Source organism: Lissotriton helveticus, chromosome 3_1 (assembly GCF_964261635.1).
Source record: "Lissotriton helveticus chromosome 3_1, aLisHel1.1, whole genome shotgun sequence".
Classification (NCBI taxonomy): Eukaryota; Metazoa; Chordata; class Amphibia; order Caudata; family Salamandridae; genus Lissotriton; species Lissotriton helveticus.
In genome coordinates this window covers 66,847,826-66,865,994 of record NC_136061.1, presented here as the reverse complement: position 1 = coordinate 66,865,994, position 18,169 = coordinate 66,847,826, and the positions used below count along the sequence as shown (strand labels likewise).

General features: G+C 42.8%; 1 protein-coding gene across 1 annotated transcript in view; it reads right to left on the bottom strand.

The window, feature by feature from the left end:
* Positions 1-18,169, bottom strand: part of TMBIM1 (transmembrane BAX inhibitor motif containing 1) — a 227,220-nt gene that overhangs the window by 60,249 nt on the left and 148,802 nt on the right. The window contains exon 4 of the mRNA XM_078679250.1: positions 16,424-16,488. Within this exon, the coding sequence (XP_078535376.1) occupies positions 16,424-16,488 (65 nt within the window). The remainder of the gene's footprint in view (positions 1-16,423; positions 16,489-18,169) is intronic.

Here is an 18,169-nt window from a genome sequence, read left to right as displayed (position 1 = left end):
AAGTGCTCAGGCCACTCCTGCCCTCTCAATGCCGGCTCCGCCCCCCTGGGGAGCGGCTGATGTGCCTGCCCTCACACTGAATGCAGAAGTCATAAGTACCCACAACAAGTACTCAGAGACTGGAGCAGTTATGCAGAGGCCCCCCTGGCTTGCTAGAACAAAAGAAACTGGGTATAAAAGTAGGAGCCCTGCTCCTTGTAAATTAGATCCTGTTTGTGCTACAAGAGAAACTCTGCCCGAAGAGAAGGACCTGGAAGGACTACAAGGAGGAGTGCTGACTCTGGCCTGTGTCTGGTGCCTTGCTGCCAAAGGAGAGGAAGAGAAAAAGACTACAAGAGACTTTTACTTTATTTTGAACTTTGTGCCAAACTCTGCTAAAAGATCTCCAAGGGCTTGCTGCTGAACTTGCCCCCTGACCAGCGCTCCAGGAACAGTGAGCGCTACCCCCTGACCAAAGCATCTGCTGTGTGTGCTGCTTATCGCTGCAGCGCTGTCTGAGGAAGACGAGAGCATCAAGCCCCCTGCACACCGTGACCGTGGGTGAGCAGATCGCCATAACAACGTGAAGCCCAGCCGCCGCTGGCCTGAACACCGTGACGGCATCTGCACCTGGCCCCACGAGAGCAAAGTAACGGAGGACCCGTCCGGTCCAAGCACCGGAGTCTACTGGGCACAAGCGCCGTAGATTCCCCCGCAAAGACGGACTGCCGCCCTTGTCATCTCCCTCGCTATCAGCGTCTGGCCTGCTGCCCCGCTGAAGGGACATCACCGCGATCGGCACTTTGGCTGGGTACGTCCCGCACTTGGGGACCGTACTGCCACTGCGCCACACCCAGCCGCCGCCGTCAGGACGGACGAGAAGACTGAGTAAAAGGACCTGAGCCCCCATCGAGCACCGCCGCCCTGGGTGACCCGTGACCTGCTGCCTCGAGCCGCAGCTCGCACCGCCCGTCAAGGAAGCAACGCGACGTGGGACAGCTCCCCCTTCAGCCGCCCTCTCCGAGGATCACCACAAGAAGTGAAAGGTACTGTCTTTGCCCCCCCTCCGCGGCGCGAGCGTCCTGCAATCTGAGCTCGCACCGCGCGGTCTGATCTCAGGCACCCCGGGAGCCTCGCAGCTGCTGTTTGCTAGGCAGCGCGAGCCGCCCCGGAGTCAGAGGCGCGCTCTGCTCTTGGCCCCCGAGGCCCCGCCTGACGCTTTCCAAGGCCCGCGGCCCCCTCTCCCCGAGTCGAGCCCCGAAGGGTGACTCATTTCAAGAGCGGAGACCGCAGGAAGCGCCTTGAAGCGCTATAAGACACTGGAACCTTTCTAAAGCTGGGCAGAAGGCCCAAAAGACCGCATTTATTCCAGAACTGTGCCTTTTTCATAAAGAGTAACTGGAACCTGCATTTGAAGTAACCAAGACTGTATTTACAAGCCTGCTTGAGATTTATATAAAGAACATATATTTTTACAAATACAGTTTGGTGTCATTGTGTGGTGGGTTGGTGGTGTTGGTGTAATATTGCAAATGTTTAACCCTACATGCCCCAGAGATTAGCCTAAGACTGCTTAAGCCACACTACCTAGAGGGTAAGCAGAGGTTGTCTTGAAGGTAACCCTCAGCCCTGACGAGGAAGAGAGAGGCCCTGCTTGTCGCCAGTGTTGCACTGCGCCAACCAGAGACTCCCCCTTCACTTATTCCACAATCCAGTGGACCTTTTAATTTGCATGCAGTGGGGCTGCAGTCAGCGTGGAGCTGTTTATGTTGGATGGAAGGCAGACTTTGCAGAATGTGTTTGCTGAGTTAATTTCTGTGTAAAATTGAATACCGAGGCCCGGATTTATAAAAGGTGTTGCGTTGTCTGTACGTTGCACAAGGCGATGCAAGGTAGAGTGAGTGTGTAGAGTGAGTGTGCAGAGTAGTGAGTGCAGAATAGTGAGTGTGCAGAGTAGTGAGTGCACAGTAGTGAGTGTGCAGACTAGTGAGTGCAGAGTGTGAGTGCAGAGTGTGAGTGCAGAGTGCGAGTGCAGAGTGTGAGTGCAGAGTGTGAGTGCAGAGTGTGAGTGCAGAGTGCAAAGTGAGTGTGCAGAGTAGTGAGTGCAGAGTGAGTGAGCAGAGTAGAGAGTGCAGAGTAGAGAGTGCAGAGTAGAGAGTGCATAGTGGTGAGTGCAGAGTGGTGAGTGCAGAGTGACTAGGAGTGCAGAATGACTGCAGAGTGCTAGGGAGTGCTAGGGAGTGCTAGGGAGTGCAGAGTGCTAGGGAGTGCAGAGTGACTAGGGAGTGCTAGGGAGTGCAGAGTGACTGCAGAGTGACTGCAGAGTGCTAGGGAGTGCAGAGTGGCTAGGGAGTGCAGAGTGACTAGGGAGTGCTAGTGAGTGCAGAGTGACTTGGGAGTGCAGAGTGACTAGAGAGTGCTAGGGAGTGCAGAGTGACTCGAGAGTGCTAGGGAGTGCAGAGTGACTGCAGAGTGTTAGGGAGTGCAGAGTGACTAGGGAGTGCAGAGTGACTAGGAAGTGCTAGGGAGTGCGGAGTGCTAGGGAGTGCATAGTGACTAGGGAGTGCAGAGTGACTAGGGAGTGCAGAGTGACTAGGGAGTACTAGGGAGTGCTAGGGAGTGCAGAGTGACTAGGGAGTGCTAGGGAGTGCAGAGTGACTGCAGAGTGCAGAGTGACTGCAGAGTGCTATGGAGTGCAGAGTGACTGCAGAGTGCTAGGGAGTGCAGAGTGACTGCAGAGTGCTAGGGAGTGCAGAGTGACTAGGGAGTGCAGAGTGGGGAGTGCTAGGGAGTACAGAGTGACTAGGGAGTGCTAGAGAGTGCAGAGTGACTGCAGAGTGCTAGGGAGAGCTAGGGAGTACTAGGGAGTGCAGAGTGACTAGAGAGTGCAGAGTGACTAGGGAGTGCTAGGGAGTGCAGAATGACTGGGGAGTGCAGAGTGCAGAGTGCTAGAGAGTGCAGAGTGCTAGAGAGTGCAGAGTGCTAGAGAGTGCAGAGTGCTAGGGATTGCAGAGTGACCAGGGAGTGCAGAGTGACTAGGGAGTGCAGAGTGACTAGGGAGGGCTAGGGAGTGCAGAGTGACTGCAGAGATTAAGCTAATGGTAATGTAAATGACAATGCCATTTATTTATCTGTTTTCAAAACCAACACATGAATACAAATTTTGTCATTTACAATGCCAATAGCTCTAACTTTTCCAAAGGCGAAACCATTGCATTGTAAATGCTTGTTTCTTCTTCTATCCTTCTGCTATCCTTCCGAATCCAAATAACTGACTAAACTATCCACCACTTAAAATGTACTTGCATATTTCACTATACTAATTCAACACTAATCCTCTATGGGTCCCGGAGTAGCGTGCTACTCACCGAAAAAGCACTTTGATGCCTCGTCAGGGGTATTAAGTGCTATATAAACGCAATTCCAATACAATGCAATGCATTGTGCCCCATAGCCCACTGGTCTGAATCTTTGGTAGGCCCAGCAGAATCTTCTGCTCAGTCCTGCATCCTCCCCAGACTGCTCGGTACAATATTTGTCTGCACTTAGCATGTCCTGGCCTCTACCAAGGCTTTGCCCACAGCTCCTTCTGCTGATCTAGCCTTCGTAGGGGAGTCTTAGGGTCTAGTGGTGCAGTATTATTCAATAGGCCACAGGTTATTAATAAGATAATCAACAGTTCAATACACAATGTACTTTATGATGTTCATACATAAAATTCATCAGATGTATTCTAAATTGAGGTCCCTTATTTCATAAAAACACACAAAATAGTCATTAAAAAAATCAAATCAACAGTTATCCTGCCAACATGTGTTTCTTTCCAAAGATGTATATCATTTTGGAACTTATGCAGAACTAGAAGTAATAAACCTGGAAAATCATTGCCCGATACGTATATAAATTGGGAATAATGAACATGTCTTTCCATATAAAAAATGCAACCAAAAGTGTTCCTTAAAATCAACAGTCCAGAACTTGCGCAGTAACCTCTAAAAAATGTCAATAGGTGCAAACACAAAATAAAATAGGGTCCTCGTACTGCACCTACCGTTCATTAATATCACGTACAACTGTCTATTACTAGTCAATGCCATCAATATTACGATAATGAAACACCACCCACACTATGACTGGTGAACAAATACACAAATTTACCTTACTGAAAGGAAGAGGTCTAACCTTTCATCCCATACATATCAAACTGGCAGAATGTAACACGTAAAGCAAGGCTCTTCTATCTGAGCCTAAAAAACTCACTGCTGCAAAAACAAGCATTTGCAATGCAATAAGTCTCGGATTTACGACAATAGCTTAAATTCTCACAAATGCAATGCCTATTGCATTGCAAATATTTTATTGTTAACAAGCATCCCATGTCGCGTTTTCAAGTTAATAGAGGCCATGCCCCCTTCTTTAGACGAGCCGTGTCCAAAAAAAGGGACGCAGCTGCCATTAAAGTAAAAGCGCAGTATGGAGTGTGTTTACAAAAAATAAAAAAAAGCATTGGTTGTCAAGTTGACAGACAAATGCTTTTTATAGGTTTCCCGTCCACCTTCTGTTCCTGATGTTGATAAAAGGCACCATTTTCATGCGACTCCAAATAATATTCCCCAAAAACTTAATTTTGTCCTACCAATAGGGCTGCATAAAACATTAACAGACTATGTTGCACAGTAATCACTCTATTGGGCACGCATTGGACCGCTTGATATATTTTATGCAACAAACAAAAATAATCAGTATGATGCATAAATATGGACACTCGCCTGGCTAATGCTCCTACGTTGGACTCCTATATTACAGCGGTTAGTGTCTCACACGGTGATAGTTTAGTATAGACCATGCTAGCCTCTTGGTAAAAGTATCATTTTCCAATTTAGATTTTTTTCATAAGAAATTGTTATGAAAACATACCACACAAAAAAAACACTGAGAACCCAAACACTAATCTTTATAATAATGCAAACTTTAATCTAAATCTAACCCCATATTTATGTTAACCCTAAAGGCATTCCGAACTCCAATCATAGTTGCAAAATCCTGGCCTTGACCCTAATTCCAACTCTTGATCCTACCAGAAAAATAGCCTTAAACCAAACCCTTAATAAAACCCTAACTTGAACCCTTCAAGTAAACCTAAAACGAGGAAATCATGGATAAAAATAGACTTGCAATGTTTAGTGGATTTTCTTCATTCTATTTTCACATAATGCATCGATGACCCCATGTCATGGTCTCAGGGAAAGTACACTGCGTGAGTAGTTAAGGAGTGCTCAGAGAATCATAGGAGTCTCTGCCCCAAAGAGTAGTGTGACTTCCTTTATGGACAGACAAGACTTGCAGGACTTGAAAACTAGGAAGAATGGAAAGAAACCTTCAGAATGGTTTAATGACCTTCAAACAAGAAACAACAGAAAAGAAATACAGAACTGCAAACCATAGGCGAGAGACCGCTTTCCGCCGCAGAGAAGAGCGGCTTATACACTTTGGTTTACTTCATACTGAGATAGCAGCTAAATAAGATAACCGCAAGTTCTGTCTTACTGAGCTGGAGGCAACCTCACATGTGGTTTGTGGGTGACAAGGTCTTAAGGTAAAGTTTAAAGGGTTTGTGGGGAGCACTCCGTTATAAACTATCTATTCAATCGGTGCTGCAACTAATCAGGTATGTCACGCCTGTGACTCAAATGCTAGTTTAGGTGAGAGAAAATCTCAACTAGTTGTGCACTGTTCACTGTGTGTTATCCAACACTCAAAATTATAATCAATATAAACACAAAAACAATGTGAAACTTCAGTTATTTTAATCCATAACCTGATGCTTCCATAATCATCATAATGTTATTACAAGGTGCAATTATAATTCAATTGAACACGTTATCTTGTGATTCTCAATTCTATACATGAAACATTTTTTGTTCTCATATTATCACGACGCAAAACATATAACACTTGATTTTCATGTCATGCCCAATGCATTTCGGCACAAAGGTGTGCCTTCATCAGGGGCTAATCTGTAATAAAAGTAGAAACAATGGAACAAGTGAGTGTGTTGTATCAGTTGCATGTCATGGGGGTATGTATATACAAATAGAGTGTCAGCATACCTCTAGTGGAAGTAAGTCTCTCGAGTAAACTGTAAGAGTAAAGTGACAAACCAAGTGAAAGCCAGCGGTAAATATGGGTGAACCAAGTGAAAACCAACGACAAATATAAAAAAATGGAGCTGTGGTCCATCTAAAAAGGTAAATAAGCGACCGCTTACCTAGATATGTCTGAAATTTAATGCCCTGTAAATACAAGTAACAACCAGAACGTTTGTTCATGTACATTCACATAATGCTGGTAAGATTGGTTACGAAGTGATGAAAAAACGTAAGGTCCTACCTGATCTGCGTAGACTATTCCAATCTAAAAAATATGATATGGTTTTAAATACTTGAAGAAACTCCAAATTACCGAAATCAATCCACCAAATCCAAAGTCACGTACCTTATAAGTGCTATTTTCTAACCTAAAACACAAAAACGAGTAATTTTTAAAAAAACGAGTAATTTATGAACTGTACCTATCCTAAACCATTAAGGCTAGTGTAACCATAAATCACGCTAAAAAACGAGATGCCCATTTACCTGCATGAAGCGTCGCCAATACTTTAAACAGTAAATCACAGCCTCGTACTCCTGTTTACTTCAAGTAATCTTGAAACAAAACGTCTCACGCCATTACTAGGATATACCTTGTTAGTAACGTGTTTCCGTCATCAACACTAAGGGCGGACTAGGCAGCAAAGTATTCCAATCGTAAAGAGAACCTGGGTCGCCATTTTGGAGAAGGGTTGAATGTTATAATTTCGCCATGAGATCACCGCTAGAAAACCGCAGTGTAATGTATAATGTTGTAAACATTGTCAAGATGTCACTTATTACTAACGCTGTACTCAATATTGTCCCGCACTGCTCCTGCGATATACCACGTTGGAAACTTGTTTCCGTCATCGACACTAAAAACGGACTAAACAACAAAGTATTCCACTCACGAGGAGAATCTAAATTGCCATCTTAGAAAATGATTGAATCCTATAATCCCTGATAGGAAAACGCGATGTAGTGTGTATGGTTATATACAATGGCAATATATCGCTTATTACTGAGGCTGAGACTCCAATCAGTGTTGTGAGATTACATTCTAGTATATGAACGCAAGAAATATGGAGGGGATGAAAATTGTATTACATGCTCAAAATGTAATGTGACATCTCAATATTTATAATTCTTGAAAAAAATTAAAAATGTACTCAACCTGAAATGAGCCCTACTAATGAAATTGTAATCGTTGAGAGATGAATGGAAATGTGTCTAAACAGAAATATCTTTCTGTGTTCACAGTACATGTAAAAAACAAACTCAAATGCGCACTTTACCCACTGTATCAATGCACACCTGAACATCTCATCTATATAATAAATATACTCAGATGTGAACATAATGTATGATAACAAAACATTCAAAAAATATACATAAAAAAAAGCCATGGCAGATTCAGTGGTCAATACTGTAACTCAGTACATGTGAATTCGTACAAATATATAATCAGCCTAATATGTGTTGACAATCATCCTGGGTATATACTTGTGAACATGTGATCAGGTTAATGCATATTAACAATCATCCTGGATATATGCATACAAATACATTTAATATATTCAATGATGAACATGTATATCATGATATTATTCTGACTTGTGATAATGTCACTATAGGTGATATGTATTTCAAGGGCAAACCACATGGTGATTTTCAAAAATAAACTTAACATAACTCAAATAAACCTGTAGTATGGTAAGTTATAAGGAACTTCAGTAAGATTAATATGCATGAATGTCCAATATCTAGAACCCTACAAGTAACATGAGAGATCATATCTATCATTTAATCCCTTAGGCTGCGTTGTCTGTAGGCATTTAATCCAGTACAACTCACGTTGCAGGAGACGGAGTCTATTATCAATGCCTGATTTGATCACTACCTTCTCAATGATAAAACATCGTAATTGGGAAATCGTGTGGCTGAACTCTTTCCAATGGGTAGCTAAAGGAGATGATAAGTTCTGGTTGCGTATTCGGCTCTTATGCTCATTAAGTCGAATTTTGAGCTTGCGCTCTGTTTTCCCAATATATAACTTGCCACATGGGCACTTGATGCCATAGACTACATTTAGAGTATTGCAGTCACTGCTGTGTCTCAGTTTAATTGTCTTGCCAGTAGTCGGGTGTGAGAAGGTGTTTCCAATGAATATATTATTGCAGTTCACACAGTTCAGGCACCGGGTTGTTCCTCTATAGTCACCATGTTGGTCTTCTTCTTCTCTCCCCTTCAAGATTTGTCTCATGTTAGGTCCTCGCCTATATGCATGCATTGGTGGTTGGGCAAATATCCCATTAAACTCTGTTTCTGTGGAAAGTAATTCCCAACGTTGGTTGACAATGCGTTTGATCTTTGGTGACACTGTAGTGAACTTGGTCACAACTACCATTCTATCCTGGTTGGTTTTTGGTCTTGGTTGTAACAATGTATCTCTGTTCATTTCTGCCACTCGCTCTCTGCTGCGTTGTATGATAGAATCAGGATATCCACGATCTTTGTATCTTTGGACAAACTTCTCAATATTAGTTTCACTTGTGGTAGTCTGTGAACAAATCCTTTTAATGCGAATAAATTGAGAGAGAGGTAAATTCTCTATCAATCTTCGTGGGTGGAAACTGGCGTAATGTAACGCACTGTTTCGATCCGTTTCCTTAGTGAACAGTTCTGTGTGAAATCCTGTGGGTTGTTTTTGGATCCTCACATCCAGGAAATCCATTGTCTTAGAGTCAATTTTATGGGTAAATTGAATCCTGGGGTTTACCGAGTTCAAGTAATGTATTGTGTCGAGTAAAGATTCCTCAGTGCCTCGCCAGACTAAAAAGATATCGTCTATAAAACGACAGTACATCTTAATTTGTGTCCATGCTGCTGTATCAAACACGTGTTCTGCCTCAAATTGCGCCATAAAAATATTTGCATACGGAGGAGCCCCTGCAAAGCCCATAGATGTACCAGTCATTTGGGCATAGAACCGTTGATCCCATTCGAAGTAACTGTTGTGCAAACAAAATTTTAGTAGCTGCAGAAGGAACACTTTCTCCGTAGGTAAATCATCCATTTGTAGAAGAGCCCATTCCACTGAGTCTAATCCATCTGAGTGTGGAATCGAGGTATATAGAGAGACTACGTCTATTGTACATAGGATCCAATTCTCGTCCATTTCACAGCCAATTTCTGAGATCTTTGTTAAAAAATCACCCGTGTCCCGAATGTAAGATCTCCAATTTTGAACGAATTGCTGCAAAAAGAAATCCAAAAATTTGCCGAGGGGGTCAAATAAAGACCCACACCCCGAGACAATGGGTCTGCAAGGTGGGTTTGTCAGGTGTTTGTGCACCTTAGGGAGCATGTAAAGTTTTGGACAGCGTGGATGGTTCGTCGTCAGAAAGCTTTGAATCTTCTCATCTATCCATTCTTGTTCTCGTGCTCCCAATAATAGATCTTTAAGCATTGACTGCAGTGTCATGGTTGGGTCTCTGTCCAAAAGCTGATCGGTGTCTGTGTCTGAAACATGCTCCTCAACTTTTGCCATGTAAAAATGTTTATCCATTACCACCATTGCTCCTCCTTTATCAGCTGGTTGTATTTGAATGGTGCAATTCTTAGCTAGATTATGCAAGGTCCGTTCTTCAGATCTTGTGAGATTGCCACGTTTACTAGACTTGTAGTCCAAAGCTTGTATGTCTTTCTTCACCATTGTCTCGAAAGTATCAAGCATTTTGTGAGAAGTGGGTGGTTGAAATGTACTCTTTGGTTTGAAACGTGTGCTGTATTCAGACTGTATTGTGTCTGTTGGTGGTACGATCGTTGGTTTTCACTTGGTTCACCCATATTTACCGCTGGCTTTCACTTGGTTTGTCACTTTATTCTTACAGTTTACTCGAGAGACTTACTTCCACTAGAGGTATGCTGACACTCTATTTGTATATACATACCCCCATGACATGCAACTGATACAACACACTCACTTGTTCCATTGTTTCTACTTTTATTACAGATTAGCCCCTGATGAAGGCACACCTTTGTGCCGAAATGCATTGGGCATGACATGAAAATCAAGTGTTATATGTTTTGCGTCGTGATAATATGAGAACAAAAAATGTTTCATGTATAGAATTGAGAATCACAAGATAACGTGTTCAATTGAATTATAATTGCACCTTGTAATAACATTATGATGATTATGGAAGCATCAGGTTATGGATTAAAATAACTGAAGTTTCACATTGTTTTTGTGTTTATATTGATTATAATTTTGAGTGTTGGATAACACACAGTGAACAGTGCGCAACTAGTTGAGATTTTCTCTCACCTAAACTGACAAGGTCTTAAGGCATAATGGTCCAGTAGACGAAGACACAGAAAGGAGAGCGCGTCTCATCTCTGCACCGGGCAGGCACCAGACTCATGGCCCAGTCACACTTATTAGAAAATAAACACATTGCACTAACAAGGTTCCCCCAGTGCCAAGGGACAATAGGACCGGTGGCAAAAAGGCAGCGATTGCAGTAATAGAGACAAGCACAGCAATGTGAATATAGGTCTCAGGCTCTAGCGATTCTTCTCACAAAGACACTATGCGAAGAGGTACTTGGCCATGCAATCAAAGATGAACAAAGCACGGGAAGAAGTAGTGAAAATATTCCCAGTTCTTGTGGATGTTACCACATGAATTAAAGAAAACTTTGCAGAACATATAGTTCTCACTCCCAGATGTGGTCTGTAGGGCACTAGTGTAGAGGAGTAAGCTGTTGAAGTTGCCTTCTGTTCACCAACCTTTTCCAGCTGGGTTGGGTGCTGAGCGCCAAGATGCTCCTCGGAGCGATAGCAGCGCTATATAAGTGCAATTTTACATTACATTACATATAGACTGGTTGCTGAAGGAGTAGACGACAAAACTATAGAGAGACATGGTCTTTGCCGCTAGCCAAGTATTACGGAAAGCACTTCCAGCAAAGAGAATAATGCAGGACGTCATCCAAACACTGGGGTGAGGTTGATTCCTGTCTTAAAGCAACAAACAAACAAAAAATCCACTTGGAGACACTACCCCAAGGACAGAAACATAGGCTGCAGGCTATCTTAGTGGAAGCGTCTATACATATATTCTGAAGCATTACTTCATTAACTAAAAAAAAACGCCAGGAGGGTTTGGAATGCCAAATTTAACACAAAATGGCAAACAGAGTGAGAGATGTTCAAGTATACCATTTTTATATAATTTTATATTATACAAAAACGTTTTAAAAGAAGCACTTCTACTTTTGCCAGGATGATGTGCACTTTTGGTTTGTTTTCGAAGTGTGAAAGAATTCTGGCTCTGGATATATTTTGTACAAAGGTAAACATCAATCTGGAGGGATGCAGAAACAAATCAAATGAAATAAAAATAAAAGAAACAATAGGTCTAAAAAATAGAAAGAAAGTACGAGGTCCGAGCATCTTTCTAGAAGACATTTTTCTGCACAACTGGATCACTCAAATCATACTAAGCTGCTATGATTTGGCTTTTCCTAAACCCTGGGAGACCTCTCATTGCACAGTCATGTGTACAACTTGAGGAGACGCGTCTAGTGTTCCAGATTTGCTCAAATTGACATCCCTGTGAAAAAGAAGGCAGCACTCATGGAGTACGTTAACAACTATGTGCATTTTTCAAATAGATCAAATATGTAAAGTTTATGAACTAGAAATCTAGTATGCAAATTTTTACAACATACTGGTTATGTCCCATTGGTTTCAGTTGAAAATGTTTGTAACAGACACGAATGTTAGTTCTGTCTGATTTAGAGCAACCTCCTCGCAATTGCATAAAAACGATGGTCGCGTCTTTGAAGGCCTAATTTGCGCGATTCCTGAACTAATGGTTTAATTTCACTTTTTGAACTGTTTTGGGATATTTACAGAAAGCCGCTCACTTGTTCATAAAACGTGGAGCAAATAGGTTGTCAAGTATGGGACAAAAACACATTTATTTAACTGCTTCATTTTCATGCATCCTTAATTCTACATTAAACCACAAAAATATGCATTTAAAAAAAAGAGATGGTGGTTTTGTGCCACTTTTTTGGGACAACTACAGGATGGGTCAGCAATCTATAGTATGGAGCTCTAACCGGCCATAAGAAAACTCCTTGCAAAAGGCACCAGATCTGACACCAGTGTTTTCCCATCTGCCCTTCAATTCCCACAAAGTGCATCATATTTTGATTAAGAAGTCCTAGTCACTAGAACAGTACTAAAATAACTGAAGGGCATTTCCCTAAAGTCCCCCTGGAACAAACCCATGGCCGGACCTAATTCAGCAAGCCATTAAGGAAAGCGGGGTGATTCTGGACCCTACAATCATACAATGAACACCAAGGGCCAGGAGGAAGCAGATATACCTGGTGTGCTGAAGTCTGCATGATGGTACCCAGTCATATTCAGATCTTAGCATCTAGACCTGAAACCCCCAACATTAACAATGTTCGCATCCTCAGGCCCCCACTTCCATCTGGTCTTTAAGTGGATCGGTTACTCAAACTTCCAAAGAACACAAGTGCAAGCGGCAGTCATCTTTGAAGTGTGCTGGCTCTGCAACAGTCAGTCAATAAATGTATTTCAAATTACAAAAGCACAAAGAGTGGATCAAAAAATTAAGCAATAACAAGAAGTAGAGTTATTTAAAAAAATGATCACATTGTTGCGGAGGACAGTCACACAAGGATGGTACAGAGCACCCTGGAGACGCAGAGAGCTGTGAAGGGTCTATAAGGGATCAGCAAGAATATATATTTATCAATATACTTTCCACTCAGACGCCTCCACTGCCCACAGTTGGATAAAAATGTTAAAGATAAAATAATATGCTACAAGCGACATTACAATTTCAAAAGCAAGCTTTACCGGAATAACCAGGCGCATACGCGGACATATGGTTCTTTCCAGACCTTTCTAAGAATAAATGACAGAAGGTGCTTTGCATATCTTTCTAGTAATAGATAACAGATTCCCACTCAAAAGTTATTAATAATGCAAAAGCCAGATGGATAATAAGTGGGGGGAAAAAACAACAAAAAAAAACAACAAAGCGATTGGGGTGATAAAAGAAATTCAGACAGTGAGAAACCAATTCTGGAGTAAATGTTAATGTACATGACAGTAGATTTAAACCATTATTGTGAAGTTTGACGTAATGTAAAGCATCCACCTGCCACATTCTGCTTTGGTAGGCAAAAAAACTAAACAAATAAAGGCTACAACTTCCCTTTTCTGCATAACACCGACGAAAACAATGAGAGAAGCCACTCCCACGATCCATTTCTGAGTGAAGGCAGCCAGAGGGCATGGCGCACCGACAAAGCTGAGCATTCAGTGCAACTGGCATAAGTAGATTCACTTGCAAAAACAACAATTGATGGACAGAATGCAGAACAATGTCATACATTCACCCCAGTACAGAGATCTGGGCCTAAATCCATCATTTTTTTGCTCACCATGCCATTCCAGTTTGAACCCAGCCATATGCAAATCAGTCTGACCCTGTGCCTCATTGGAACAGTCCAGCCCGAACTGCCAAGCCAGGTCTTCCCTGGACTGGAAACAAGCTTCCTAGGACCGGTTTCGGGCTTTCAGCCCTCATCTGCTAGGCTAGCTTGATTGGGATGGAGAGCACGTCTGAGCATACCCTTCCCACTTGGAGCGACAAATGCAAAAAACAACAGATTCACTCATTCAGATACACTTTGAAAAGAGGCATGGGCTCACTCTGCAAGAGAGTTTTGAAGCTAAGACCGGTTCAAATATTGGTCATCCATTCTGAGCTTCTCCAGAACAAGTAGGCAATTTTCAGTGGGTGATGGTGAAGATGGTGGCAGCAGCATAGGAGCACAGAGGTTCATGATATTGAGAGGGTAAGACCAGGCAAACATGACCAACCCTGGGTGATCACCTGCTTCCTCCTCCTTAGAGCGTCTTTCCGGGACTTCCCATAAGGTTAAAGGCTTTGGGCTTCATGCAATTGAGGTCTTATTCCAGACGAGAGGTAACATGAATAGACCATGGGGGAATGACCTGCTCCCTTCTCAGAACATTTTTCTGGGTCTTCCCACAGGATTCAAGCTCCTGGATAGTTCAGGTCTGGAGCCAGTCTAAATTGGCTCTAATGCTGGCCAAGGACTCAACACAATGGAGGCCCAATTCCAAATGCAGTGGAAGGGTATACGGAGGGAGAATCAACAATCTCTAGACAAAGTGGGACTCAGATGGCCAATTTCCAGTAGTTCTCAGATCCTGAGCCATAGACGGCAGCTGTTCATGCTCGAGCTTTAAATATTGTGGTGGAGAGTGACTTCCAAAGACCACTTTGAGATGAACAGAGGCACTTATCCTGGGAGATAGGAGGCCGCTCAAGCTCAGCTGCTTGACCACTGGGCGTCGACACGCCTCCAAACACAAATTGTATGGCAGTATTAAAAAAAAATGTTCTTTAAGGTGTTGTGCAAATGCATTTTGTATCCAAAGCTCTGCAACATCAATACGCATATGATTTCTTTTAGTTGTTCACGCAGCCCCAAGATGCCACCCTTACAGACAATTTAAAGCACAATCAAAGATGCCATTGAGTGCACATTGGAAGTTTGTAAGTGTCAAAAGGCTCCTTGTTTTGAGAGGGGTCACCTCAGTGGGAAGGACGTTGTTTCCTGTAGTACGAGACTTACTGTCTTGCGTTATGAGGCAGTGAGGAGCGATCCCAATGATACAAGTTTAAGACGTCATCTCAATCCGATTTTTTATTGAACATTGCTATAGCATGGTACGGTGGACTGAAGGGAATCAACAATGTAAGGAAAACAATAGCTCGGTCCGACATTAATCACTTGTAAAGGGTTCATTACTGTAAGAAAGGTCATATTGAACCACTTTATGGGTAACCAGGAGTTCTACAAGAGATTTTAATATAAAAAGTTATGGTCCACTATTGCCAAGTTAATGGGGTATGTGAATGATGCTTTTTTCTAAGAGTTATCACATTTTACACAAGTTCACCAAGAGAAAATTGTGGAATACAAGACATGTCGTCTATGGCTGCAAATAAATTAATTTACCCATCAAGTGATCTCTGAAGGCATAAGAGGGGCCACCTTCACAGCGCCTAAAGAGGAGTACAACTGATGTCGCTTAAAGTACAGAGTCTCTGAATGCTAGCTGGGAATCAGCTCTGAAGGAAAGGATGTATTCTAGTGAAAATACTCAAATGTCTTGTGCTTTCTTGCTTTTTTTGTTAAAAGAAAGTGTCTAAGATTTTATTCATACCACAGCGATAATTCTTTCACATTTATGTATTCGATCAAGAAAGATAAATGAAGACAAAATTGCATACCCCTTGTTGCAAAATTACAAATAAAACTTTTAAAGTATGTGTACAATATTTGTATACTAGAAATGCATTAGATGGCAGCTCAGATGCAACAATGAGTGTATTGTGCCAGTAATCAAGACGTTAACACAACAATATACCATGAGTAACACAACCGGTATTATATGCATAAATATTCAAATCCCAAGCAACAATTATGCCAGTTATCATAATGACCAGGCGCTGAGCTAGTAAAATGCCTATATTAGATACTTAATGTAGCAGTAATCAGGTCCCCAACTTGCAAGTCCTGTGCCTTAAAGCGTGGAACCACTTCCCACTCCACAGCACAACCTCCTCCACACATCTTGAATTCTGCAAGAAGCAGAAGAGCTGGCTTTTCAATCACCCCCTGCAGTAGGAGAGGCAAGAGACACAAATCTGCTCAGTGCCAGAACACCCTTGCAGGTGATAATGCACTCTACAAATACATTTAACGTAACCCTTAGAAATGACGGTACAGTCGCGTTTGAGTCTACATCACTGACCGGATGCAGCCACTTATGCCAATGTCGGTCAAGCCCTTGTAGGGTGAGAGGCCAGCTCGTCCAGCCAGTTTGCTCTACCTTGGAGGATCTCTCCTCCATCTTGGAAAGCTGCCTGCTCTTTATCCACGACTCTAGCCACTAATTTGAAAGCATCATGGACTGTCACTAGACTGGTTTTAAGTTTATGGCAGGTGTGAGTCAGTCCCTACAGATTTTGCATTGGCCACACCCTCCAGTGGCACCACAGCCACCATGATGCACCTGCTGAAAAGTAAAAGATGGTGAGTGTTGAGGATGTATCTTGTCCAACAAGCATTTGATAGCATCACAAACTCTGAAAGGTAGATAGATCAGCACATACTGCCCCTCCACTCCCCACCTCCACAGGCTGCCCAGCAGAGACTTACACAAAGGTGAAAACTGCAACTATGGCCACCGTCACCAGCAACTGGACACTTATAATCATGTACACCTGGAAGAGAAGAGAACACTGTTAATCCAGATGCGAACCTTCTACTACAGTGTCTCACAACCCCGCCAGCCTCCGCACCCCTTCGTGCTCATTGTGTACGTCAAGGTAAATTATGCTGCATCTATACCTTCATGATGTGTGGTGTGTGCAGCCCTTTTATTGTGGGAGAATCTGGGAATACATGTCTTTTTTTTTTTTTAGCATAAACGAGATACTGTCTCAAGGTAGTATATCAAAATTCAGCTGCCAGGTCATTAGGGTTGGCTGAGGGGTGCAGTATCTCAGGACATGTCCTGGGAATGACCGGGGGAAGCCGGTTTGTTCATAGCTCCATGGATAGTTTATTGCTGAAGGACTCATTTGCAGGGGAAATTTCTCCATGAGGTCTCTGGGGCTGTGTCCCAATGAAACTCCTACACAAATATTAAATAGATCGATTATAGAGACAATCGTATCTCTGAATAAATCGAAGTATTTAAGTCTGGGCTGTCTGACCCAGGCTGCCTCCCCTGCATTGCTCTGAAGTAGGAGACTGACGACAGGCTATACATCAACTTTCTGCAAAGTGATGCACGACCCTAAACTTACCTTTAAAAAGCCCTTCATTTCTATTGTGGTCTATGGCAGTATCCACTGTAGGCCAGTGATGCTGTCAGCCTCATGGTTTTGGGCTTCGGTGTCTCCATCCCCGCATGATTCCAAACGTCGGTCATTCACAGGCACAGATCCCACCCTTTCTCATTCGTCACACGTAGGATTGGATGCACGCATGTGTGATTTGGTGCATTGTCCTCTGTAATTGTAAGTGTTATAATGCGAATCTTGTGTTATGTATATTGTGCGGAGACCACATGTCATGCTAACCTCCCTCACTGTGACACCCCAGGCCCTGGCTGCACGGCGCTGGCCCCTTTAGAAGTAGAACTGCTGTATTTGTTTCCTCTCGACATTGATCCAAAAGACGAGCAGGGTTTTTGTTCCCTTGCAAAGCTGATCAGAGTGAAGCATAAAGGCAAAAATATGTGCTTATAGTAAAGATGGTGATCATCTGTATGGCAATAAAACTGGTCCTATCTTCCTGCCTTTATCATTAAAACCTAAAACATGGATTGATTTACGAACAGGGAGTGTTAAAAATGTTAAGGTACTGAATGTCCGCGATTTAGTTCCTCTCTTACTTCACATGTTTTATATACTCTTGCATTCCCCAAGAGTGTTCGCTCAAGTTGTATTTCTGTAATTTTTTCCCCTTCATCTTATTACTCTTGGTTAGTGCCTACCTTGAGCCGTGCCAGGTGTTTATGAGGGGCTTTGATTGAGAGCTCGGGGACGGAGTCTAAAGAAAAAGCAAAGTGCCTGCCAGTGGCTGGCCTCTCTGCACAGCACACAGAACAACGGTCATGTATTCTAGTTGCAATTGAAATTCTGTGTAAATATATGTGAATGGGGTACACAGATGTCAAAAATGTACAAGGCAAAAGGAAATAAATTGCTTAAATGTGAGCGAGTGCAGTGTGTATGTTTGGAAGTTGTGAAGTGCGGGAAGAGCATTCGCGGAAGAGTGAAAAGAGGGTGCTGAATAGTCTGATTTCTTCTCCTAACTCACAGGTTGGAGGATTTCTGCTCTGAAGTTAGCCAGGACACACTGATCACCCCATGTCCATAGGTCTGAATATTGACA